This window comes from Ambystoma mexicanum, chromosome 10 (genome assembly GCF_040938575.1).
Source record: "Ambystoma mexicanum isolate Mex_15411 chromosome 10, UKY_AmexF1_1, whole genome shotgun sequence".
Classification (NCBI taxonomy): Eukaryota; Metazoa; Chordata; class Amphibia; order Caudata; family Ambystomatidae; genus Ambystoma; species Ambystoma mexicanum.
In genome coordinates, this window is record NC_090932.1 from 1629140378 (window position 1) to 1629166690 (window position 26313).

The following is a 26313-nucleotide window of genomic DNA, read 5'->3' on the forward strand; positions in this document are numbered from 1 at the left end:
CCACCAGTGCTTCATTCGGCTCTTAAGTACACGTGCGCCCCACGAATCCGTGTAAAAATGTGTCCTCGCGTGCAGCCGGACTTCATGTTCACAGTCTTCCCACTTTCTGCCAAATCACAGCGGTCCTTGCGCGGTATCAGTCGGATTATGTACGGATCAGCGGGAGCTCCCGTACAGGCACGTCCTTTCACATGGCTTCCAAGCCACGCCCCCAAGTATACCATCACTAGTTAACCAAATTAACCTAGCCAATGCCTCCTCTACTTACAAAAATAAAATGCCTTACTGACAGCTAAAAAAGACGTGTATAGCCAACGCATACTGCTAGCACAATCAAACACAAAGGACCTCTTTAAGCTCCTCAAGGAATTAGAGTCTCCTGTAGCCCCTCTGGACACTTGCACCCCTGACACTGCCTGGTGTACTAACATCCAAAAAGCCCTTCTTGATAAAAATCGTTCTGCTTCAAGCTAAAATCAATGCTAAAAGAAGCAACCTCGTAGACTCTACACTTAACTCCCCTTCTTACAACCTCCCTATGCCTAAACACGCCTTCCAACGATTTAGCGTTGAACCTCTCTCTATCTGGGAAGTTGAAAATATTATCAAGAAGCTCAAACCATCTAATTGCCATGGTGACTCATGCCCTGCCCCTATCATCACGGAGGATGCGCATGATCTTGCGCCTTTTATCATCACCTTTATAAACGCCTCATTCAAATCTGGTATTGCACCAGATAACCTTAAGGATGCTTGGGTCATCCCATTAATCAAAAAACCTACTCTTAACCCGAGTAACCCATCTAATTACAGGCCTATTACCACTGTGCCTTACTTATAAAAAATTCTGGCCCAGGCGGCCTACTTACAAATCCAGGATTACCTAGAAACAAATAAACTACTGGGACTTAGACAATCAGGTATCCATCCCAGACAAGGGACAGAGACCACCCTGATTGATTTAAAAACACAAATTGAGGGTCTAAAAGACAAGGGCAAGTTGGCACGCCTTCTCCTCCTTGATCTTTCAGCAGCTTTTGATTTGGTAGACCATCGAATCCTTTGTCATCACCTCAAAATAGCTGCCCATTTCTCAGACGCTGCCTCATCTTGGATTAGCTCCTTCCTGGCTAACAGAACCATGAAGATCTTCTCACCTTCAGCCTCTGCTGAACCAGCACCTGTTCCGTGTGGAGTCCCTCAAGGATCGTGTGTATCGCCCACACTTTACAATGTGTTTACTAAGCCACTCTTTGACATACTTGACTATCTGGGTGTCTCATACACCAACTATGCTGATGACACCCAGATACTCATCCCCATCACAGGTGACTATGTAATTGACTAAAGCACTGAATAAGGTCTACACAGTCATCCAGGCTTGGATGGCACATCATGGGCTCTGCCTTAATGATGAAAAAACCGAGCTACTTGTCCTCGGCTCTCACCACAAACTCTCTAAACTTGAGCCAGCCTACAAATCATTTACGATCGACGGCAACATCATCAAAGTGTCCAACGTTACAAAAACACTTGGCATCTACTTAGACTCGACACTATCCCTTAGCAGACAAACGAATGCTGTTGTCTCGGCATCAACCTACACTTGCAAACATATCACTGCCTGCAGACCCCTCTTGACGACTGACAACTGCATTATCCTTGCGAGAACTCTCATCATGTCAAAAATTGATTACTGCAATGCCCTCTACTTGGGGACTAGCCAAAGAAACAGTGATAAGTTACAGGTCATCCAGAATAATGCATCAGAGCGGCCCTCAACATCCCGAGAAGATCACACATCTCGGACACAATCTACACTGGCTCCCTGTTGTCCATCGTATATCGCTAAAAACCCTTGCTTTAACTCACAAGGCCCAGAACAATCTGGCACCCGCATACTTGAACAATCGCTTCACACAGCACACAGCAATCAGACCCATGAGGTCAGCCCAGGTGCACACACTGTCTATACCCAATTACAAGCTTCAGACAGCCGGGGGATCCAGCTTTCCAGTCCTCGCAGCCAAACTCTGGAACTCCATACCCACTACACTCAGAACAGAACCGTCCATCCACTCCTTTAAGAACAAAACTAAACTTTGGCTCCATGAGTGTGATGCAGCTGCTTCCTCCTAACCACACTCTTATTGTATCTATATCTACTGTCTGTTCAGTTTCTAGCAATCTCTATAGTAACCGCCGATACGCCGTACTAGTTTATTTCTTGTGTGTCCTTTAAGAATTACACTGTCATTGATATGATCTGCCCTTTCCCTTGAGGAAAGCTGTTTTTGATGTATGTAACCACTTGTATGTAAATTATGCGCCCAAATGCCCCAGGGCAAGGTGCACAATACAAATAAAATAAATACAAATACATACAAATTGTGTACTGGAAGAACAAGCAAAAGCAAAGCATACACCTACTAATAGAACTGCACTCCAGCATTCCTTTGTCTGCCTTTCCTTTTGTTTGCCAGTTACTTTAACCTAGTGTATTTTTTTCTTGGGGGTGTTTGGGGACAATCCGGCCTAATCTTTGCCTTTTCCTCCCTTGCCCATGTCACAGCGCGGCTCACCGGGGTGATCTTGGACCCAGGTAAGCAGGGTTGGAGACAGGCAAGCGGCGGGGCAAGTATTCAGTAGAGGTATATCATAAGTATATTGTGTGCCCGCCTACACCTGTCTCCTTATAGGGTGCCTGGTATGATCCACCCACTACATATAGATCTTAAATTAGCTAAGGAGTGGGTAGGGTCTACCCTATGGCCAGTTTTCTGGTCTTGTTTTACAGTTCTTATTTGAAGTTACAATTGCTTGATGTGTAATTCTAAAGGGTGCATATTTTTCAGTATATCTGTGTGTGACTAATTGTACCTCCCTATCTGCCTTTTTTCTGCCTTCGCCCGAGAGAAGTCAAGACTGCTCTGAAATTGCTATCCATGCATCTTCAGTTTACTAGAGGTTGTGAGACCTTGAATCCAAGGAGCCTGCTGAGGCAAGCCTATGGCCATTAGTCGACGCTCTTTAGCCCATAGCAAACGTAGCTTTAAAGCACATCCAGTCTCTTCCAACAATGCAAGCTTTAGCTTAGCACCACATCAGAGGCGTTGCCAGGGGGGCTGATGCGGCTATAGCCCCTTGTCTTTTGGTTGTATCCCCAGATAGAAGCTCAGGTGCGACAGCCAAAAGGCTAGTTAGCCCTGACAGTCCTGACATTAGCGTAGCCCCGGATCTTTGCCAGACCTGGCAACACCCCTGCACCACATCCTTAGGCTCTTACTAGGAAAGTAAAGTCCTGGTCTGTCGAGCTTGCCGACCAATCAGATTAATCTTCAGCAGAGTGAGTCATCATGTTTGCTTATAGTAACAGTGATGGGCTGTTGTACACTTACCACTGAGGATTTCATTGTTGCTCCCCCAGAATTCTGCTGGTCTGGAGGGTCGGAGGTAAGTTTCATCCCTATTGGCTGCCAGGATGAGCCTACAGGAGAAAGGACGGGAGAACACAGAGACATTAGAATATAGACAACATTTCTCGTGCACACTCCACTCTTGGGATTCCTGCTCCTTTTCAGACAATCATTATATTGAGCATGCAAACCCCTCCCCTTGCCCCCGGCAATTTGGATCCAAATGATGGGTTCTGCAGCAAGAGCACCTTAAGTGTCAAATTGCAGACATGAGGGGTCATTACGACCTTGGTGCTAAGGGGTTAACGGCGCCGCTAATGGTGCCAGAGCCGTCAACCCCTTACTGCCCCATTACGAGTCTGCTCGCGGGACCCGCAAAGGATGCCTGGTAAAACCGCTAGCAGACCAGGGAGCTAACAACGGGCCCGTTATTAACGGCCCCTTTGTTAGCTCCCTCCCCATTCCCATTAAGCCCTATGGGGGCTCGAATGGGAATGGGGATGTACCGAGTCTGGGTTCCTTGAATGAGGAATTGCTGTGTCCTCCAAGGTTGGAATGGCCCGGTAATTCCTCATTCAAGGAACCCGGACCCGGTACCCGGTAAGGGGGTAACCATGCCACAAATTGCGGCATGATTACCTCCAAGGTCGTAATGACCCCATGGTATTATTCGATGTACCAATTGCCCTATTTCCCTCGGTATGTTGAAAATGAGCAGCAGACACTAGAGGCACCAATAGACAGACTGTGGCACGCCCTCTTTCAGATCCCCCGATTCTCCATGCATTTGTATTTATTTATTAAAGAGCGCGGGTGTCAATTTCGATCAGAACTGATATACAGTTTCCAGATGGTGGAGGCTTTCCCAGGAAGGAGGCCTGTACAATAGCACACAAGTGAGAACAAGTGGTGAGCCAGTTTATGAGGGTATGAACAAAGTGAGATACAGACAAGGGACAAAACAAACAATAAAAACACAAGAAACAGGTGACATACAATGATAACATAACCTAGCGGGCAAGTGCTATCGACAAAAGAGAGTTCTGTACAAATATGCACAATTACATTATTACGAGGCACTGGAGAGAGTGGTGGTATTAGGTGGGAGATGGGCAACATGACAGAGGGAGCTGTGCTTTGAAGAGGATGTCATAAATCACCCAAGTATCTTATGAAAAGGATACGGTAACCAAAAAGGATACAATTGGTATGGCTCTTCCGGATCCTTGGTAAATCACACGGCTCGACAGTAGTGAAGTCAAAATTAGACCTTCCAAATGATACAACTCTCTGACTAGTAAAACAGGCAGGGAGAGGGATCACTGGAAAGGGCGTGGGAGCATCATAGGAAGTCAGCCTAGGATAAAATAAAGTATAATGAAAAAGTGTCCCAACTAAACTCTCACTAATAGCACATCAATAGCACTTAGTACAACACTAACCTGTAGACTTAGAACTGGAGTCTCCACCAACAAGTCTTTGAAGAAATCCAGGAATGAAACAACGACAGAAGGAGGGAAGGTTAGTAAGGGAAACGTATCCCGAACGGCACGAGGCTCACGCTAGATACCGGGTTGGTGCACCACAGGATAGTGTCCAAAGTACTGTGCACAATCACCTTCAAATAAACAGTTGTTGGTAATACTTCCTTTCCCACGTAGAACAGAAAAAATGATGAATAGAGTCCAGCTGTTATCTGATCACATGTGCCATGGATTAAATCCAAAGTGAAGCACAACTTGTGTGTGGAATTACACGTTTAAAGAGTTAAAAAAACTGTGTGCAGTTATACACGCGACAAAAGTTCACGCAGCCTGGACAGCAGCGCTTTAAAAGTACAGTAGACAGCGTGGGGTTTTACACGCGACAAAAGTACACGCAGCCAGGACCGCAGCGCGTAAAGAGTACTGTAGACCGCATGTGGTTTTATACGCAACAGAAGTACATGCAGTCAGGACAGCCGCACTCTAAGAGTTCCAGAATCTGCGTGGGATTTTACACGCGAACAAAAGTACACGCAGCCAGGACAGTCGTGCTTGAAGAGTACAGTAGACCGCGTGTGGTTTTACAGCCGACAGAAGTACATGCAGCCAGGACAGCCGTACTTGAAGAGTTCAGGAAACCACGTGGGGTTTGACACGCGACAAACTTACACACAGCCAGGAAAACAGCATGCGAAGATATCAAGAACCTGCGTGTGTCGATACATGCGACTGAAGTGCACGCAGATGGAGCTGCCAGAACTCGCGTGTGAAGGAAAGCCGTTCGTTGGACTTCTAATGGACGACTGCCGAAGATAGCATGTAGAACTTTCACGTGAACAGGAAAAAACTGCTGTAACTTCTAGAATGCAGCTCCAGGAGTTCCCGTGTGGAAGGAACACGCAGGGGAAAGTCAAAGAAGTAACTGAAGAGATGCGAGGACGCAGATCAAGGATTCAGCTACCAAACGCCATGTTGTTTTAATCAGAAGTAGCGAGCAACATCTCCATGCTGCTTATGAACGTAATGCAGTAACACACGTGACTACCAGAATCACGTGAATTCAACGGCGTGAATAATGCAAACGGCAGGACATCAAACAACCTCCATTTAGAATAGAAAGGTCTAGCAGTTTTTTTAGCATAACCCGTTCTGTGTATAAACGATGTTCCAGGTCCAGAGGTAATATGTGCACCATGCATGACAGTGCCAACCCCAAAGGAGCAGCCACTCCCCTTTTCAAATGAAACTTTCGTAATAAAGCGGGAGCATGGATATTGGAAAGAGGTTCCCAGGATCTATCTTCTGGACCATACCCCTTCCAGTCCACTAGATAATAAGGCTTACCAGAATGCAGGCTCATATCCAGTATTTCTTGTACCTCGAATTCATCTGAACCTTTCACTGAAACAGCAACAGGCCGTATAGGCAATCTAGTAGCATTGGAGCATGGCTTGATGAGTGACACGTTAAATACTTGATGCTCTCGCCATTGTTGTGGCAATGCCAGACAGACAGCAGCCGGGTTAATCACGTTGAGCACCTCATATGGCCCAATGTTCTTAGGCAACAGTTTCTTTTTACCAGGTATCCTCAAGTTCTTAGTAGACAGCCATACTTTCATTCCTTTTTTGTAGACTGGTGCAGGTACTCTACGAGCATCAGCATAGATCTTATCTCGTCTTTTTGCCTGCTCCAATTACTGCTTCACCTTTGCCTGTAAATGTTTTAGATCTCTGATATTATGGTTTGCTGCAGGCGTATCCATAGACAAACCGGAATCCAAAGGAATGGATATGGGGTGTTGCCCATACAGAGCATAGAAAGGAGAGGTACCTATGGCACTATGGTAGGAATTATTGTAGGCAAATTCTGCTGCCGGGAGGACAGTGACCCAGTCTGATTGGAACTGAAGACACAAACATCGCAGCTATTGTTCCATAGTGCTATTGACCCTCTTAGTCTGTCCGTCCGTTTGTGGGTGATAAACACTAGACATTCTGTCATCAATAAGCAATGCAGAGGTTAGTGCTCTCCAAAAGCGAGACGCAAATTGTGAACCCCTGTCAGTAATTATCACTGAAGGTAGACCAAAAAAACTAGAATACATGCCAGATGAATAATTCAGCCATGACAGCAGCTGTTGGTAACCCAATCCAGGGAACAAAGAGAGCCAATTTCGTAAAGTAGTCCACCACAACCCATATGGTATTGTAACGATTATTTCTTGGCAGTTCTACCACAAAATCCATTGATATCATATACCATGGTTTGTGAGGAACAGGTAAAGATTGTAGGAAACCCACTGGTTTGCCAGGAGTGTTCTTGCATTGGATGCATACTGAACATGCAGGAACATAATCTATTACATCTCGTGTAATGGAAGGCCACCAACACCATCTCTTTAGCAGCTCTAGGGTTTTCTTTTGTCCAGGATGGGCTGCCGCAATGGAGTCGTGTCCCCAACTGAGAGCCTTGTTCTGAGTGGAATCTGTTGGTAGATAAAGCACTCCTTGTGTGAAAGGCAAACCGTTGTGTATGTCTAGAATAAATTCCTGAACCAATCGTGGATTTTATTCAACCCATTCCTGTAATTCCTGTTTTAGGGAAGACTGTGCAGAACAACTACATATCATGTGATCTGCCAACAACGTATTTTGAACCGGAGGTCCTTCCTTCACCTCCTCACCGATGCGGGATAAAGCATCCGATTTGACATGTTGTCTGGCAGGGCGATATGTAATTTGGAAATCGTATTGAGCAAAAAACACATGCCATCTGGCTTGTCAAGCTGTAAGACATTTCATAGTTTTGAATGCTTGAAGATTCCGATGATCAGAGTACATCAACACCTGATGTTTGGCCCCAAGAAGATGATGTCGCCATTCTCGGAAAGAATCCTTGATTGCAAGAAATTCCCACTCAGTAACAGTATAGTTCTGTTCGTATGGGGTTAGCTTGCGAGAAAAGAAAGCGACTGGATGCTCCTCCTTGGTTTCTGCACAAACTTGCGGAAGTACAGCTCCTGCAGCCACACTGGAAACATCAGCTTCTACAATAAACTGACAATCAGGATCAGGATGTTGTAGTACAGGTGCAGTGGTAAACGCTTCCTTTAACATCACAAATGATACTTGAGCGTTCTGGTTCCAACAGAATGGTACCTTTGAACTAGTTAAAGCTGTCAATGGGGCCACTGTTTTGGAGAAGGAACGGATAAATCTGCAATAAAAATTTGCAAAACCTAGGAATGACTGTAGAGACTTGACATTATGTTGAATGTGCCAATTCAATATGGCCTTCACTTTGGAACGGCTCATTCGGACACCATGGTTGGTAATGTCATAACCCAGGAATTCAACTTCTTGTGTATGAAAGACACATTTCTCAGCTTTAACAAAGAGTTTGTTCTCTCTGAGCCTTTGAAGGACACCGGACACATGCTTCACATGTTCTGGGAATGACGATGAATATATCAATATGTCATCCAAATAGATCACCACAAATTGGTCCATCATGTCTCTGAAGATGTCGTTCATGAAGAACTGAAACGTGGCGGGAGCGTTACAAAGGCCAAAAGGCATCACAAGATATTCATAGAGGCCGTACCGCGTCTTAAAAGCGGTCTTCCACTCATCGCCCTCACGAATGCAAACCAGATTGTATGCTCCTTGTAAGTCCAATTTAGAAAAGTACATGGAAGTACCTAGCTGATCTAACAACACTTATCAATGATAATGGATACTGGTTCTTTATGGTGATGTCATTAAGAGCCCTGTGATCAATGCAGGGCCTTAGATCTCCCTCTTTTTTCAGAACAAAAAATAAGGGTGAGGCAGCAGGCGACTGGGATGGCCGTATGAACCCCATATCAAGAGCTTTATCGATGTATTCTTTCAAGACAACATCTTCTTTGGGAGTTAAAGAGTAGACTAGACCAGTAGGGATTTTGGACCCAGGAATAAGTTCAATCAGACAGTCATACTGTCTATGTGGAGGCAGCTGTTCTGCCTGGCCTTTGTCAAAAACATCTGCATACTCATACGGTATATGTGTACCGCTCTGATGTACAACACTGATAGATGAACCTCCCTCCATAGAGGCCAAAATATGCGATTTGGTTGACACCCCCTGACTTGTAAAGCAATGTTCGTTACAATAAACAGAAGGATATTGGATCATTCCCGTAACCCAGTCAATGGTTGGATTATGGAGAGTCAGCCAGGCAAGGCTAAGCAACAGTTTGTAATGAGGAGCCGCAATGACATCAAAAATCATTTCCTCTGAATGATCATTTGATAAAATCATTCGAATAGGTACAGTTTCTTGGGTTACCATACCCGAAGTCAAAACTGACCCATCCACAGTGTTCACTGTTTCAGGTTTATTCTTGGTTATCAGAGATATAGAAAATTTCTTAGCATATGTGATGTCGATGTAATTATTTGTGGCTCTGGAATCAACCATAGCCCTGGAAACTAATTCTTGGTCAGCAAAATGTAACGTCACCTCCACAGCTATAGGTGCGTATGCCGGAATGGTACGGGAGTCCGATGTAACACTCGACACAGGGACTCCTGCTAATGTCGAGTTTTGGCATTTCCCGAACGCTTAACTGGTTTCTTGGGACATTCCGCCAGTAAATGCTCAGATGAACCGCAATACATGCATAAATTGTTTTTTCTTCAGTTCTACCTTTTTGCATTAGATAACCGACCTCTCACTGCACCAATCTGCATTGGTTCAGGGTCATTCGAGGGTGCTGCCGGTACATCCGGACGAACAGGTGCTTGCAAGAAAGGTTTTTTCTCTCCTTTGCGAGCATTTCGTCGAGTGACAAGCGCAAACTTACACACAGCCAGGAAAACAGCATGCGAAGATATCAGGAACCCGCGTGTGTTGATACACGCGACTGAAGTGCACGCAGACAGAGCTGCCAGAACTCGCGTGTGAAGGAAAGCCGTTCGTTGGACTTCTAATGGACGACTGCCGAAGATAGCGTGTAGAACTTTCACGTGAACAGGAAAAACTTGCCGTGACTTCTAGAATGCAGCTCCAGGAGTTCGCGTGTGGAAGAAACACACAGGGGACAGTCAAAGAAGTAACTGAAGAGATGCGAGGACGCAGATCAAGGATTCAGCTACCAAACGCCATGTTGTTTTAATCAGAAGCAGCGAGCAACGTCTCCACGCTGCTTATGAACGTAATGCAGTAACACACGTGACTACCAGAATCACGTGAATTCAACGACGTGAATAATGCAAATGTCGTTTTCCAGGCAGGACATCAAACAACCTCCATTTAGAATAGAAAGGTCTAGCAGTTCTATGAGCATAACCCGTTCTGTGTGAAGACGGTGTTCCAGGTCCAGAGGTAATATGTCCACCATGCATCACAGAGGACCAGAGTCAGACTGGCTTTGATGGTGAAGGGCAGCAGGTTCCAATGGAAGGCGGGGGACATGGGACAGTGACACTGAGTGCAGAGGAGCAGAGATAACGAGATGTTGAGTAAACATACATACAGTCAGACAGGTACTGAGGAGCAAGACAGTTGATAGCTTTGCAGACTAGAAGGCATTTGGAAAGGTAGTGGTTGTGCATGGAGAGCCAACCAGTATGTTGCCGGTAGGTAGAAGGAGGATGATCGGGTAGGTTGCAGAATGTGCTACTTGTGAATTTGAGGACTTTGTACAGAGCATAGGTGCACAACATACAGTCTGCGGACCAAGTGCGGCCCGGCATGCTGCTTTCCAGGCCACCAACGCTAAAGACTTTCCTAATGGAGGGCGGCCCGCTAGCAACAACGGCCGCCCTCCATTAGGAAAATCTTTGTTTGCCGGGCCAGGAAGAATACTGACCCTCTTCTGGTTCAGTGCATTCACTATGTAGCTCTTACAAGCCACGCAGTCTTTGTGCTGCACCAATAAATGATCAGCACTGCGCCTGTTGTGCCCAATCAGACTTGTTGCCGGAAGGCATTTTAGCCTTGCCACACCAGTCAGTGCAAGGGAATTGCACCATAACTGCGACTCTAAAATGCAGACTGCGTTTTTACTTCGCAGTCGTCATTTTAGAGAATGCTGACTCCCATTACTGTGCCCAAGGTGAGCAGGGGTTGCGGGGGTGTCCACCATTACGATAAGTGGGGGGAACAGGAAAATAATAATTTATTTGAAAAAGGACCCTGGCAGGTACAAGGGAGTCGGTGGCGCACACAGAAGTGCACCGTGGTAAAGGGGGGGCAAAATTGATCCATCTGATCACTACACTGCGCGGTAATTGGTGTCGACATTTTCGTCAGCGCAGTTACGGGCAGCACAGTGATGATATAGATTCAGTACAAGTTGGGAAGAGGTCTGCCAGCCCACACACCAGCGAGCCAGCGAGCCTGCCTGCCAGCTTACCAGCCAGCAAGCCAGCCTGTCTGCCACCCGCGAGCTTGTCCGTTCACCTGCACTCCTGCCAGCCCACCTACTCTCCCAGGTAATTGCATTATTGTTTGGGGGTTTGGGAGATGGCATTTGGGTGGCATTTGGGTTTTGTTGGGAGTTAGGAGGCTTGGATTTGTGTTTTGTTGGAGGTGAGGAGGCATGGGGTTGGTGTTTTGTTGGTTCTATGTGAAAAGATCACATTTTTAAGGTCTCAAGAGAAAAAGACCGATTTGCAAAGCCCCATTTTTTTTATTGCAAAAACAGCATTGCAAAGGTCTTTTTCTCTTGAGACTTTTAAAATGTGTTTTATAAAAATAAAAAAAATAGTTGGGGTTTCACCCACCGAGCTCCCCATTATTCCTACAGTGTTAATAATTGTGTGCTGAACTGCTGAGAGTATTATAATTTGTGCCAAAACTCACGTGTTTAACTGTTTTAGTTCACGGACACGTGCTGTAATTCTTTTTAGCAGCGTGTACCGTTACCTTCTGTGTACCACGATTTGCTTTGCATAAACGTACTATCACACTGTTAATCAGTACTCTGACCTGCGCTGGGTATTGTGGGACACAAGCATTGCGTGCCTTACCTGAGCTCTTAATTACAGGATTGTTGAAAGGTCCTAACTGGGACTACATCTCTCAGAAGCACCGGCACCTTTGAAATTGTAACGTCAGGCGCTTCAGCGCCGGCTCTTCGAGCGTCAAACCTGTCTTGCCCTGGTCCTCACCGTCCCATTCGTCCTCGGGTAGAAACCCTGCTCTCCTCTGCGCTTCAGCAGTGGTGTGCTCAATCAAGGTAAGGATGGGTATCGAAAAATTGAACGACCTTCTGTCCAACTTATACGACCTTCAGTTGACAGAAGCAATCCACGCACAGGCGCAGGGGACTCTGGACTGAGTCCATTGTGACACGGCATGCTTGGCAGCTCAAATAGATGCCACACAAGAGCTGCAATGTGCGTTGTTAGCAGCACATGAGGTGCAACCCCCAGCACCCAACCATGAGATTACCAACTCCATGCCTAATACTAAGCCTAACGATGAAATTCCCACTATTTCTTCTACCAAAGAATTAAAAATATGCCTACTAAACACACACTCTCTTAACCAGCATGCCTCATGTATACATGACCTGATATTGACTGAGAATATTGATATCATGTGCATCACTGAGACGTGGCTACAAGACCCTATAGGACCAACGTGCTCCCTTGCATTGCCATTGGGCTTCACCATCCACTACACAAATAGAGTTAGTGGGAAAGGTGGAGGGGTAGCCATAATTACTCTGGATTCAATACCTGTATTCCCTTCCACTTCATCATGTTCAGGTTGTGAGATGATATTACACCTGAAATACTGTCCCACAAATAACAATTGCATTAATCTAATAATAATTTACAGACCTCCCTCCCTAGTCTCAGAGTTCAATGACGAACTTGTACAGTTTGCCAACTCTCTGACAGGACAAAACAAATCCTCGATCATCCTTGGAGATTTGAATCGATGGCATGGTGACTCAGAAGATAAAGAAGCCAATACTCTTGAAAAGATTCTGCATAAAATACAGTTTGACGTAACAAATTCCGATCCCACCATGTCAAATGGTCAACAACTGGATTGGGTCATAACCAACAACATAGAAACTAATAATTATGTGACCACCCCTTGCATATGGTCAGACCGACTTAAAGTGACTTTCGCACTAAACATACCACTGCCAGTAAAGAAATCCATGAATGAAGCAAAGAAATTCTTCTCCCGGAACTTTAAGAACATTTGAAGATCTGACATAGAACTCTGCATAAATGGCATCTTAGTTAACATCCCGCAGAGAATGTCAGCCCCTGTGTGCACTCGTGTGCGGCAGGGGCGTGACAGTTTGACTTAGAAAGACTACACTGTGCGATCACAAAGCAGTCTTTCTAAATCGATATTTTAGTGAAAGGATCTTTATAAAAATATCTTTTCACTTAGGACCGTTTCGTTGGGGATGAGGAGCCATGGGGATGGCGTTTTGTTAGGGGGTGGAGGTCATGGGGCATAGCTTTTTTGATTGGGGTGGTGTGTCATGGGAGATGGCATTTGGATGGGAGTCATGAGGACGGTGTTTGGTCGGGGTTGGGTCATGGGGTATAGTGTTTAGTTCAGGTGGGGGCCATGGGTATAGCTTTTGGTTGGGGTAAGGGTCATGGGGGATGGAGTTTGGATGGGGCTCATAAGGATGTTGTTTGGTGGCGGGTGGGTCATTGGGCATAGCTTTTTGTTGGGGTTGGGGAGGCATGGAGATGGCGTTTTGTTAGGGGGTGGAGGTCATGGGTTGTAGCTTTGGTTGGGGGTGGGGGCCATGGGGCATAACTTTGGTTGGGGATTGGGGGTCATGGAGATGTCATTTGGTCAAGGGTGGGTGTCATGGGGCAATATGTTTGGTTGGGGTTGGGGCCATGGGGCATAGCTTTTTTGATTGGGGTGGGGTGTCATGGGAGATGGCATTTGGGTGGGGATCATGAGGATGGTGTTTGGTGGGGGTTGGGTCATGGGGCATAGTGTTTAGTTTGGGTGGGGGCCATGGGTATAGCTTTTGGATGGGGCAAGGGTCATGGGGGATGGAGTTTGGATGGGGCTCATAAGATGTTGTTTGGTGGTGGGTAGGTCATTGGGTATAGTGTTTGGTCGGGGGTGGGGGTCATGGAGCATAGCATTTGGTTGGGTGTGGGGGTCAGCGGGATGGCGTTTGGTTGGGGGTTATAGGGCATAGTGTTTGGTTGGGGGGTCATGGGGATGGCATTTGGTTGGGAGGTGGGGGCATAGCGTTTGGTTGGGGAGAGGGTCATGGGGCTTAGCGTTTGCTTGGGGTGGAGGTCATGGGGTATAGTGTTTGGTTGGGGGTGGAGGCCATGGGGCATACCTTTTGATTGGCGGTGGGGTTCATGAGGATGGTGTTTGGTGGGGGTGGATCATGGGGTATAGTGTTTGGTTGGGGGGGCATGGGCAAAGCTTTTGGTTGGGGAAGGGTCATGGGGAGTGGAGTTTGTATGGGGGTCATAAGGATGTTGTTTGGTGGCAGGTGGGTCATTGGCCATAGCAGTTGGTTGGGTGTGGGGGTTATTGGGGCATAGCGTTTGGTTGGGTGTGGGGGTCACGGGAATGGCTTTTGGTTGGGGTCATGGGGCATAGTGTTTGGTTGGGGGTCATGGAGATGGCATTTGGTTGGGAGGTGGGTGCATAGCGTTTGGTTGGGGTGAGTGGCATGGGGCTTAGCGTTTGGTTGGGCTGGTGGTCATAGGGATGGCATTTGGCTGGGGGTGGGTGCCATGGGGCATAGCTTTTGGTTGGGGGTGGGGGTCATGGGAATGATATTTGGTTGGGGGGTGGCGGTCATGGGGCATACCATTTGGTTTGGGGTGGGGATATGGGCCATAGCGTTTTGTTGGGGGGTGGAAATGGGGATGGTGTTTGGTTGAAGTGGGGGTAATAGCGTTTGGTTGGGAGGTGGAGGTCATGGGGATAGCGTTTGGTTGGGGGTGGGGTGGTGGTCATGGGGCATAGGATTTGGTTGGGGTGGGGATCACAGGGCATAGCTTTTTGTTGAGTGTGGGGATAATGGGGCATAGCTGTTGGTTGGAGGTTGGGGTAATGGGGCATAGCTTTTGGTTGGGGGTGAGAGTCATGGGGATGGCATTTGCATTGGGGGTCATGGGGCATGTGACAAATTGACTTGTGCCCTTCACAAGTACAGGCTAAAGAGCCTACCCAGCGTTCCCACTCAAAGAGTTAACCCAATAATAAAGCTAAAGCAGGCACAGCTAAGAGATGTACCTCCTTCGCCTCTTGTGGAAACCTGGGCCAGCAAAGGCCATACTCCTGTACAGCAGGTTGCCTCGGAACTCACCAATAAACAATTACAAAAGCAATCCAAAAAGGAGTGTACACCAAGCAAGAAGTAACGCAATTTATTCTGGGCCCAGTCACAGCTGGGAAAGCAAAATGCATACAGAATTCAGAACAGAACTGCATGGGAGGTGCTGTCAAAGATACGCCCCTAAAACAAGAGCTTTTATAATCAGATAAACTAATTAGCATCAGCCCACATTGCAACTTTAGGTTAGTCCTCCATGTGAGGCTTATTGCTAGAACTACATAATTCCCCTATAGTGGGACATACATTATCCTCAAATGATTGGGTCCTGTGAATCTTGCCACACCACCCTCGACAATGTCTGTGATGTAACCGTCCAACCCACATTTCCCACATCATAGTGCCATAACATTGAGATATTTGAGATGAGCAGCAGATCTTTATTCATCTGCCGCCGGTCACCTTCATCCGTTTCTCATGGGAATACAACCGATCATGACACTACAAGAGCCTTGAACCATTGACAAGATTCTGTTATAATGTTGCATCTTAGGAACTCTTCGAACCTCTTACAGGCTGAGATGTGCGAAGGGGCAATTTGAAACCGCCATAGTACATTTTGGAATCGTCATGAGACCAGTTTCATAAACTAATATGCCGAACTATAAAATGATTGCACATTCACTGCCTTTCCCCCGCACCCATGAGCTTCACTTCCTGACCAAGAAAGTATCAAGGGCTGTTCAGTTCTTTCCGTATGATCCTGGAAATGTATAATTTGCAATGTGCTGCCAGACTCTGCGGCTACTAAGCAAGTTAATAAAATGTGAGTTTGTTCCTATTGAAAAGCATGCTCTGAGGCCTGTGCACAGTGCCTCGGGCTAATATTAAGCCCTGCTTACTTACCTGTAACCCAAACGTTATTGCCTATAAATTATTTGCTTAAAACACAATTATTTAGGGCATTCTCCAGCCTAGTGCCTAGAACTGTGTGGCTATTAACAAAGCCACCTCCCCTTTTAGCGGGCTAAGCCTGCAACTGATAAGTTTGCACCTTTTTACCATGTTGAATTTGCATTTTTACCACTTTCCCAAGAGGGGTATGATTATGATTCCATACCAACCCAAACAGCAAAGTACGGCAGTCCAAAATAGCAGAAAGTACAATCAAGGGTCTATATAATATCTATACTTTAATTAAACACACAATATATACACACAATGCTTTTTATATGGTTAGCTTTGCCTGGTGTACTCTCCTGCTAGGTCTTGGATATAGTCTCTCTCACTGCTTTTTATATCGTTAGATTTGCCTCGTGTACGCTCTTGCCAGGACTTGTCTGTATCTCCTTTCAAACACTTTATTCTGCTTGGTCTACTCTCCTGCCAGGATTTGTATGCATTTGTTTTGAACACTGCGCATAGATACTTCTCATCTGCTCATAATATCATTAATGTATGTTCGGTACTTTTCATCTGTTCATTCAGCTTGTTTTACAAATATTCGGTAGACCTTTTCATCATAGTTCAACATACAATGTCTCACTCTGGTTTCCCTCCTTGGTCTTCCTCAAGTTTGTGTGGAGGGCCTCAGAGCCCAGTCCCACTGTCTAGGGCCTTCGGGCCACTGTTCGACAGTGCTTTAGCGTCCCAATCCTTTCCCCAGGCTCACTGGCTTTCTGTACATGGCTTCTCTGCCTTCCTTACTCCCAAGTCAGGTGTTTCTCCGGCTCCCGCCGCTCTCCCTGTCGCTGTCAGCATCTTTGGTAAGCATTTGCATTCTGGATGGTGCCCCAGCCTCTGCAGCCTTCAGGAAGCACGACTTGCTTCCTCACGCTCTGCGTCCTGCGAGCCTCTCCAATGCGCGTTTCTCACCAGGCCACCCTCTCACACCTCGCAGCTGTCTGGACTCCTGCACCGCTGCCGGTACCTTGCTCTGCAATGAGCTGGAGAACTCCATGCTCCTCTTGCCGGTATGGATGATTTCAAAGCATGAGCGGCCAATGGTCTTTTCCCAGCGACTAGACCGCTGCTGATAGTTCACGTGGGGAGTGATCATTCTCACTCCTCGCATGTTCCTTGTCTCAGTTATTGTATTCTATGTGGTGTTGAGATAGGTGACATTGAACTTCATTGGCAGTAATCATCACAGCTCCCTGCTTCTTCCTCGTCTCAGCTGTTAATAACCAAGTATTTAGGGGGTATTGTGGAATACTTGAAGTACTCTTGGTTATCGGTTCAGGGAGAATGCCACAATATGGAAAATGAAGGAAAGTGAGCCTCACTCAAAACAAATAAGTTTACTAGTTATTGTATATTCCCAAACAGTCTGTGTGATTATTTTGGAGCATAAAGGTAAACAAAAAGCCCTTAGCACAAGGGTGTACAATTCTAAAATAAAGGTTCAGAGTTTCCTCTGGACCGACCAAATATTTTCCCACAATAATATTCAATTACAAGTTCCTGCTCTTTTATGTATCTGTTTTGCAAATGTCCTACTTTCTTCAATAATATCCCACCAGTGCAGTGTGCAGTGCAGAAGCCAATGCATTTCGGAACAGAGTCTGTCTTTAGGGCAAAAATTGTTCACCAAATGTGCAGAATCAATGCGGGCCAACCAAATATCACATTTGTTTATGGCAATACAGCAACAAACAAAAAAGGAAAAGAAAAACAAAGAAAAAGGAAAAGAAAAAAAAGAAAAAGGAAAAGAAAAACAAACACAGAGGAAAAGAAAAACAAAGAAAAAGGAAAAGAAAAACAAAGAAAAAGTCTGTAAATGGCAAGTATATGTACCCAAATCGTATCTTGGAAAAGTGTAATATGATAATTGTTTATCTGCCATCTTATGCATATCCACATCAAGAGCTAATTGTAAAGAAAAGTAAAAAACATGTGCTTATATGGAATCACTCAAATAAAAATGGACGCTCATGTTGCTGGTAGATATAGACCCAATATGGCCGAATGTTTTACCTGAATTCCTCTCACAGCCGGGTAATGGTTGATAGAAATCACTAAATGGTGATGGGGAATACGTAAAGGAAAGGAAAAAAAGAAAAAATAACAAGAGATGTCTATTAAATGAACCTATCTGTCCTGACACATGCTGTTCACCGCACAGCAGTACAGATCTCTCAAATAAGTGCCACGTTTATAAGCAAACACAGGTACAGCGCAGAATAAGTGTTCCACCCTTGTGTCGCAAGTTAAAGTTCTCCAGATCGCCTAGTGAACACCAGACCCATCCATAAAAGTCTACTGACCAAGAAAACCGGCACGTTCCCTTTCCTACATTGCACCCACTGCAGGTTCCTACCGAAGGGCAATATTGTTAACCACACACAATCAGGAGAACAGATCAAGATTAAGAGTTATGCTACATATGATACTAGCAATGTCATCTATGCAATAAAGTGCCCCTGCAGAATATACTACGTAGGACAATGAAAACGACCATTCTAACAGCCATGGAATTAACATAGCTCATGTACAAGGACCAAAAACAGTTATTCAGTAGTGGCCAGGCACTGGAGCGAGAAACGGCATGATGACATGCCACAGATCAGATTTCAGGTGGTGGACGTCAGCACAAGCAGAAACACTCATGAGAATCTGATGAAAAGGTTGGACCAAAGGTCAACATTTTGGATTGAGAGATTGGACTCTTTAACACCCAACGGGATCAATGAAGAAGTGAACTACATTTGTTTTGTCTAAGATGATATGTTTGGTGTAACACAATTTGTTTAGGGAGATACCTTATGGGATTGTACAGCTAGCTGGCAATATTGACGTGTTTACATTGGGTGCATATATTGTGTGTGTATTGGATGTTTGATGCCTCCTTTTTTGATGTATCCACGTGTTCATGCAGTGATACATATCATGAATCATATGGGCATCAATATCTGGGATATTAAGCCTTAACTAAATATTTAGCATGTCTGGTATGTTGGCAATTTAGGTTGCACATATGGTTTTATCTAATAGGATGAGCATTTTTCTGATCAACTTCTGTGACTGTACCCTTCACCTGAAGCGGCCTTGAGGTGTATTTCAGCAATATTTGGCCAACTCCACACCTACCGCAAAGTCTCTACATTTTTCCAGGCTTCTGACCCTTTTCAGAGAGCTCCCGGCGAGAGGTAATGAGCTACTTTTATGCACTGCTGTGGGGTTAACATCTGGTTCATATGTGTCAGAACAGATGGTTTCATTTAACAGACATCTCTTATTGTTTTTTTCCTTTTTTCCTTTCCTTTACGCATTCCCCATCACCATTTAGTGCTTTCTATCAACTATTACCCAGCTGCGAGGGGAACTCAGGTAAAACATTCGGCCATATTGGTTCTATATCTACCAGCAACATGGTCGTCCATTTGTATTTGGGTGATTCCATATATTTTGAGAATGCTACAATATAGGTAATGAAGAAGAGAGGAACCATCTCTAAAAGGGACTGGGGGGTATGTGACTGGTTCTGGTGACGCTGTGCTAATCCTCTGAGGGTTGCCTCGCCCCATGTGGTCCTCCCTCATATAGACGCCCCCAGGGTCAGGATCAGATAGCGGCTGCAGCCCCCTGGCCACACCAGGAGAGGATACCGTGGGAAAAGGAGTGATGACATCTTCAGCTTCATCAGAAATGGCTCTGGAATATGGCGTAGGACTTGTGATGACAGGCTGGAAGAGAGCTGGAGTATTGTTTTTTCTCTTGAGCCTTGTGCCAGTGGGCCAGGCGGCTGTTTTCTATATCCCTCCTTGAGAAACATTACCCACCAGGGCTGGGACTTGACTCCGTGACTGATGGTCCGGCACCGGCCCGCCCGTTATGTTCTGCTTGCCCGTTATGCTCCTTTCGCTCCGGTGGTCTGCACGTCTGTTTCGATGGTGCTTCCTCCGCAATGCAGCGTTTGATCTGCCAGCTTGGTCCATTCCAAATGAGAGCTGGCGCTGCCCCATTATTTTACTCACCCAGCTGTTATCTTTTTTTTCTGGTAGAGTATACGATTTCAGGTTTGAGAAGCAGGGGGAGATTTTTTGCTTTCTCACTTTGGCCACCATTCATAGACTCTTGTTCACAAAGAGCCCCAACTCCTCTGGAATAAGAAACTCTTCATGTGACAATGCTGAATTTCCAATGTATCGCACCAGCCCATATCAAGCTGCACAAACAAAGTAAACAGAAGTACAAGAACATCAACGGTGGGGGCTATGTATAAAAAGAAATCCTAATGATCAAGTGCCGGTGATATCACTTCAAAACGTACACACCAACACACTTTGCATGTGTGTGTGTGCTTAAAATCTGTGGTACAACGCTCCATAAAGGGCTGCTCTTTCGTATGAGACCACAAATTGCCCCAATATTCTCTGCAGAATTTGGACTTCACCCATCCACCTCTTGGCAAGAGGAGGACCGCCAGTGTAACAAATGCCTATAGTCTCACTGCACTTTGCTCTCAATGATTTATTTGTTTGTTTATTTATTTATAATGCGCACCAGACCCAAGGGTATCGGGACGCAGAGGATACAGGAAGTCTTTCAGCTTAGGTTACAAATGGCAAAAAACATACAAGTTGTGAAAATACATAATATAGGGGGCACATAGTGAGTACATAGATGCATATGTTACAAGAAGACATTATACAAGCAGGAACGTAATTGAACATATACATACAAGTCGTGAGAAGACACAATATGGTGGGTGCCTAGTGGGTATAGAGATACATGTCATACAGAGAAGGCTCTATGCAAGCAGGAACATAATTTAAGGGCAGTCTGAGATCTATTTACAATGCGGGAAGGGTAGGAGGCAGGTGACTTACTGGTCCTTATCTGTAAGCCAGATGATGAGATTCTGTCTGAATGTAATGAATGTTTGGTCAGCTCGCAAAGAGGGTGGCAAGGAGTTCCAGAGCTGTGCTGCCTTCACTGGGAAACTACTGCCCCCGACTTTGCATAATTTGAATCTTGGCACGGAAAGGCAGTTCGAGTTAACTGTTCTCCTGGGCCTGCTTGAAGATTTTCTAGTAATTCTCTTAGTAAGGTAGCATGGTGCCTCATTGTTTCGGCATTTGTAGGTGAGTGAAGCCGTTTTCAATTTTATTGTTGGTAGATAACCAGTTGTGTTGTCTCCTGATCTCAGAGATGTGCTCTTTTCTTGTTATATTTAGAGCAGCTCTAAGAGCAATGTTCTGGAGTTTCTGTGTTCGCTTGACAATATATTTATTGGCACCAATGTATAGGGCATTACAGTAGTCCAGTTTGGACAAGATGAGAGCTCTGACCAGGATGATGCGGCTGTTCGTGGATAGGAACGGTTTACCCGCTCTGATTAATTTGCATGTATATGATGAGGTTACTGTCAATGATGAAGGAGATGTACTCGAGGCCAAGTCTTTTGAGGCTGGGTGTGGTACCCAAGATAATGAGCTCAGTTTTGTCATCATTCAGGCAGAGACAATGAGTAGCCATCCGTGCCTGAATGATGATGTAAGCTCTGTTTACCAAGGCCAAATCCTTAACATAATCCCCAGTAAGTGATAGGAGAATCTGAGTATCATCTGCATAGTTGGTGTAGGTGATACCAAGATGGTCCAGATCATCGAAAAGGGGCTTGGTAAATATATTGTACAGAGTGGGTGAGACACACGATCCCTGGGGCACTCCACAGGTGATAGGGATGGGGTCTGCGGCTGCTGAGGGGGAGAAGACTCTCATAGTCCTGTTACTGAGGAATGAATGTATCCAGACTATAGCCGCCTTTGAGAAATGAGCTGCTGAATCCAAGTGATTACATAAGACCTTGTGGTCCACAAGGTCAAATGCAGCCAAGAGGTCGAGAAGGAGAAGCAATGCTGATTTTCCTTTGTCCCTGAGCTCATCAATTTGGGCCTTGAGATCAATTAGGGCGTTTCCGTGCCATGTGGTGGCCAAAAACCTGATTGGCGGGCTCCTAGGAATTGGTTAAGCTCCAGGTATTTCTGTATTTGGAGATATGCCACCTTGTCTAAGATTTTAAGAAGGAATGGCACTGTAGTGATAGGCCTGTAATTGGTCGGTATAGTTGGGTCTAATGTCTGTTATTTAAGTAAAGGGAGTACCCAAGACTCTTTAAGGTTGCTTGGGATGGTGCCTGAGGCAAAAGAGGCGTTGATAAACTCCGAAATGAAAGGAGCTAAGTCTCTTGCAGCATCCTTAATTAGTTGTGCTGAGCAATGGTCGCCCTGGCAGTTCGAAGGTTTGAGGGAGAGTATAACCTTTTCGACCTCGAGAATAGAGATTTTGGAGAAACTGAAGCGGAGTGGGGGTTGGTGGGAGGGCATGGAGTTATTATTGGGTGAGGTCAAAGAGGTTAAGGAAGCTTTCTTTAGTGCTATTTTGACCTCAAGGGTGGAGATTTTGTTGACTAGTGCGTGCTGAATGTTGGAGCTGCAGGTTTTATCTTTGACCCAGTTGTCTTGCACTCGTATAGGTGTCTCTAATTCTTTTAGAATAATTCCTTCAGACTTGAGTTGGCTTGCAAGATTCTGTTGTTATATGTTTCTTGTTTCGCCAAAAGTATATCTTTTTTGTATTGAGATGATATGTTGATTAGGTTAGTTTTATTTTCAGCAGAGGGTAATAGCCTCCAAGAAGTTTTGCATTTTCTCATATCATTTCTCATTTTTTTCAAATATGGGAGTAAACCTGGAATTTAAGTGGCTTTTGGGCTTGCTAGGTCTCAATTTTAGCAGAGCAATGGTGTCGAGAGTTGTAATCATAATTTTGTTATATTCATCAACTAACGAATTAGGCTCCATATTGTCTGGTAGTGAGTTGACAGTAGGTAGGATGCGGGGTAGGAGTTTGTCCACTGTAATATTCTTAAAATGCTGATAAGACAGACTACTGTTTTAAACAACTCAATGTAAGACAGAATCTCCTTCGAGTCTCTGTGCACGAAATATACAGAAAACCTTTTCACTAGGCCGGGTTATCTATGCAAATGTACCAAACACTAGGTACCTTTAGCTTCCAAAGGTAAAATCTAAATCGAACAGCCTTGGTTCAACAGGAAGCAACACAGGGACTGGCATTCAATGAAACCTGTCCCAGGGATTGAAATCATATAAAACCAAATTATATCATAAAACCACTTGACATTAAGCAAATACTTGAGGTCTTTTCTCAGTCTTCCCACCTTGAGCCACATGGCTGGAAAACAGCCTCCAATGTTAAACATTAGACCACCTGGAATAACCTTTGTCTACCTTTTTGTTATGCATCTAAATTCACCTCGTATCTGTTTTCTGCAAACCCACTTACTGCTTGCCTCTTTGGTGATCTCTACGCTTTGATTCTGGCGTTAGCCTTCTATGCTTCACTGCAAAGGTTTCTGATCCCATTACTCTAGCCGCTTGGGCCTATGAGGATGTGACGAATTGCGCACAAGGCTACTAGCGGGATCATGGTTCTTATTGGAGTTACGTTATGGCTATGGTTGAAAGTAGGCCTATGGGAACTAGGGAAATGGATCACAAATAATAAGTAATAACTCCCTAAGAAAGTGCCAGTGATAAAACAACACAAAGTGTGGTTCTGCAGGTGGTCCCAACACCTTGGTATATTGATTTCAATAAACATAAATGTCTTAAATCCAATCTTAACAGGTCTGTCACTCCAGGTATTCCCTGGACTATCAAATGCCTATCAAACAAGTCCTCTTGCTTCGAAATCCTGGCCAGCAAAAGCATCCAAACATCTAGTCCATCAATGCCCAGCCCTAGCCTGAGAATAAACACAAGATAAAACAGAAAAGATGACGCCCTGGGAACTCTCCTTCAGGGACCTCTGCACTTTATTGATACTTCTCATTGTCTTGGATTTCCTACTTGCCGACCCTACCAATTTAGGCGGCAGGCTACTGATTTTTAGGCGGCTCACTCGCTAGTCCCTGGGGATCTGTCATCCAGGTGGCCAGGACATGGCCATCACTATCGGATCCAGTTCCTGTGGGTGGACCAGTGCGGGAGGATCACCTGGGTGAGGAGCCTTCGGGGGTGGGGGGGAAGGGGAAGTGGAACACCGAAGGGTGAGACACGGTACCCCCTTCCTTATGATATTTTTTCCCCATCCTACCCTGTAGGATATCTATAAACTCACCCCCCCCCCTTCTTGACACAAACACTTTCTCACAGACCGATTACCATGAAAGACAACGGACTAACACCAGAGCCGTATACCTGACAAGTCCCAACACAAGGTTCAGCCAGAGTCAGGCAATTGCCGATAATTACACACTCCTGACTTCCCTTCCCTTTCCCCATAGGGATACAAAGCAGAGCAGGAATGAGCACTCTGGGCAAGGCCAAACGCATGTGGACGCAGCTATTCCAGGGTGGCAGTTCAACAGAGGAGAAAGGTGGCGAGACCTGAAAGGACAACGAGGAGGGAATTGCCCTTGCCCTTTTCAATCCATACCCACAAAACCTCAGCAAATGGAAACGTAAGACCGGGAATAACAGCTGGCGAATGGTGAAAAGGACGTCAGCGCTACATGGGACCCTCCTGCACTGACAGCCAGGGTGGGAAGAAGCGGTTGCCATCATGGTACTGTCCCTAACTCTGGAGACAGGAGACACCAACAGAGTTTGGTACAGCCAGTGAGTCAGAAAGAACTCATAATAAACCAGACTTTGTGGGGATCAAGGATTGCGACGAGCAACATTATATGAAGAAAGAAGACTAATGGACAAAGGTCCTTTGTAAGCCCAAATTGGTATTAGAGTTAGAGTGGTCCGGCGCCATGTGGGCATTCATTCGAAAGACTCTGACCGGTGCCCCGCTCCTGAACAAGGAGAATGTATTGAACTGGGAAATAAAAGTGGTCCTGCAGTGGGTTATGTTAAATCCCGTGCACAGTCGAAAGTCTTCGGTTGTTGTTGAAACTACAAGTATGAAGAGGCCCTAAGGGTGGCCGGCGTGAGGTGTCGAGGTGGTCATATAAGGGTCAAGCCAAACCCCTTGTACAATCGAAAGTCCTTGGCACGTTGTAGAAGTCTTTGAGGAATATGAAAGTGTGAACCTGAATAAGTGGAGTGTGAAACTGGCGTTTGAGCTCGGATGAGGGGAAAGCCGTGTGAACTGTGATATTGTGAAGTACGCACTTGCCAGAGAATAACAGAGTGACCATTTGAGACATGATCGTCCCCTCGGAAATCTTTGTTTGAACTAGCAAGTGCTTTAAGAGGACGGCGAAGGAAGGTCTGAGCCTGGATGAGGGGGACCTAACTAAACTGGATGGCATTTTTAAAAAGACATTGAAACTCTTGAATATTACAAATGAAGAGATTGTGATAGTGAACCCAACTGAGGGACGTCAAGTGAAAAGCTAAGGGAAGTGAATCCCACATTGGGAAAAAGCAAAGTGAACTACATTGTGGTGACAAACATGACCCGACTGAGGGATGTCTACAGTGAGTGGTTGGTCTGAGTCTGACTGAGGGAGGCTAACGTTGAGAGAAGGATCGGAGCCCGGCTAAGGGGGATCCAAGGGTGAAGAGCAATCGCCTGATGTGAAGATAAATAAAAGGAACTTTTGTTTTGTTGTTTATGATAGATAAGGCCCTCTGAAGCAAGAGACTTTGCATGAAAGAGACTTGGACCCAGAAGTTCCTGATATTGAGAAAAGGAACTGTAATATCGTGCTGGAGAAGCCCAAGCATGTGCCGTGCTCGAGTGTCCCGCCTTGTCTTGTGCTAAAAACGTGCGTGAGACCCCGACCATAACATCCTGACTTATCATTTTTTGAACACTTCTTTCTTTTCTTGTGAACATTATCCCACACTCTTTTATAGCATAGGGGTAAGGATTGGCAATAGGTTGTTCTTAGTATAGGCCCTTTTAATTTGACTAGAATTTACTAGGACTGCCTTTTTATTATTTGATGGTGGTAGCTTGCTCCCATATTAGATTTAGGTTTAGATTAGGCGTTTATCTCACCCATTCTACAGTTTAATCACTTGTGTCTGTCAAACTTTGATACCATGCCTTCCTTACAATTCCTACCGCCTACAGATTTAGGTGTTTGATCCTACTGCTATTATTAGTTTATCAAGTTGATTTATGGTTCCAC

At 45.4% G+C, this 26313-nt stretch overlaps 1 protein-coding gene across 2 annotated transcripts in view; it reads right to left on the reverse strand.

Annotated features, from left to right (window-relative positions):
• The window catches only part of TANGO2 (transport and golgi organization 2 homolog), a 1266594-nt gene that overhangs the window by 528257 nt on the left and 712024 nt on the right, over nucleotides 1-26313 (reverse strand). For both annotated transcript variants that reach the window (XM_069620036.1, XM_069620037.1), the window contains one exon: nucleotides 3399-3487. In XM_069620036.1, the coding sequence (XP_069476137.1) occupies nucleotides 3399-3487 (89 nt within the window). The remainder of the gene's footprint in view (nucleotides 1-3398; nucleotides 3488-26313) is intronic.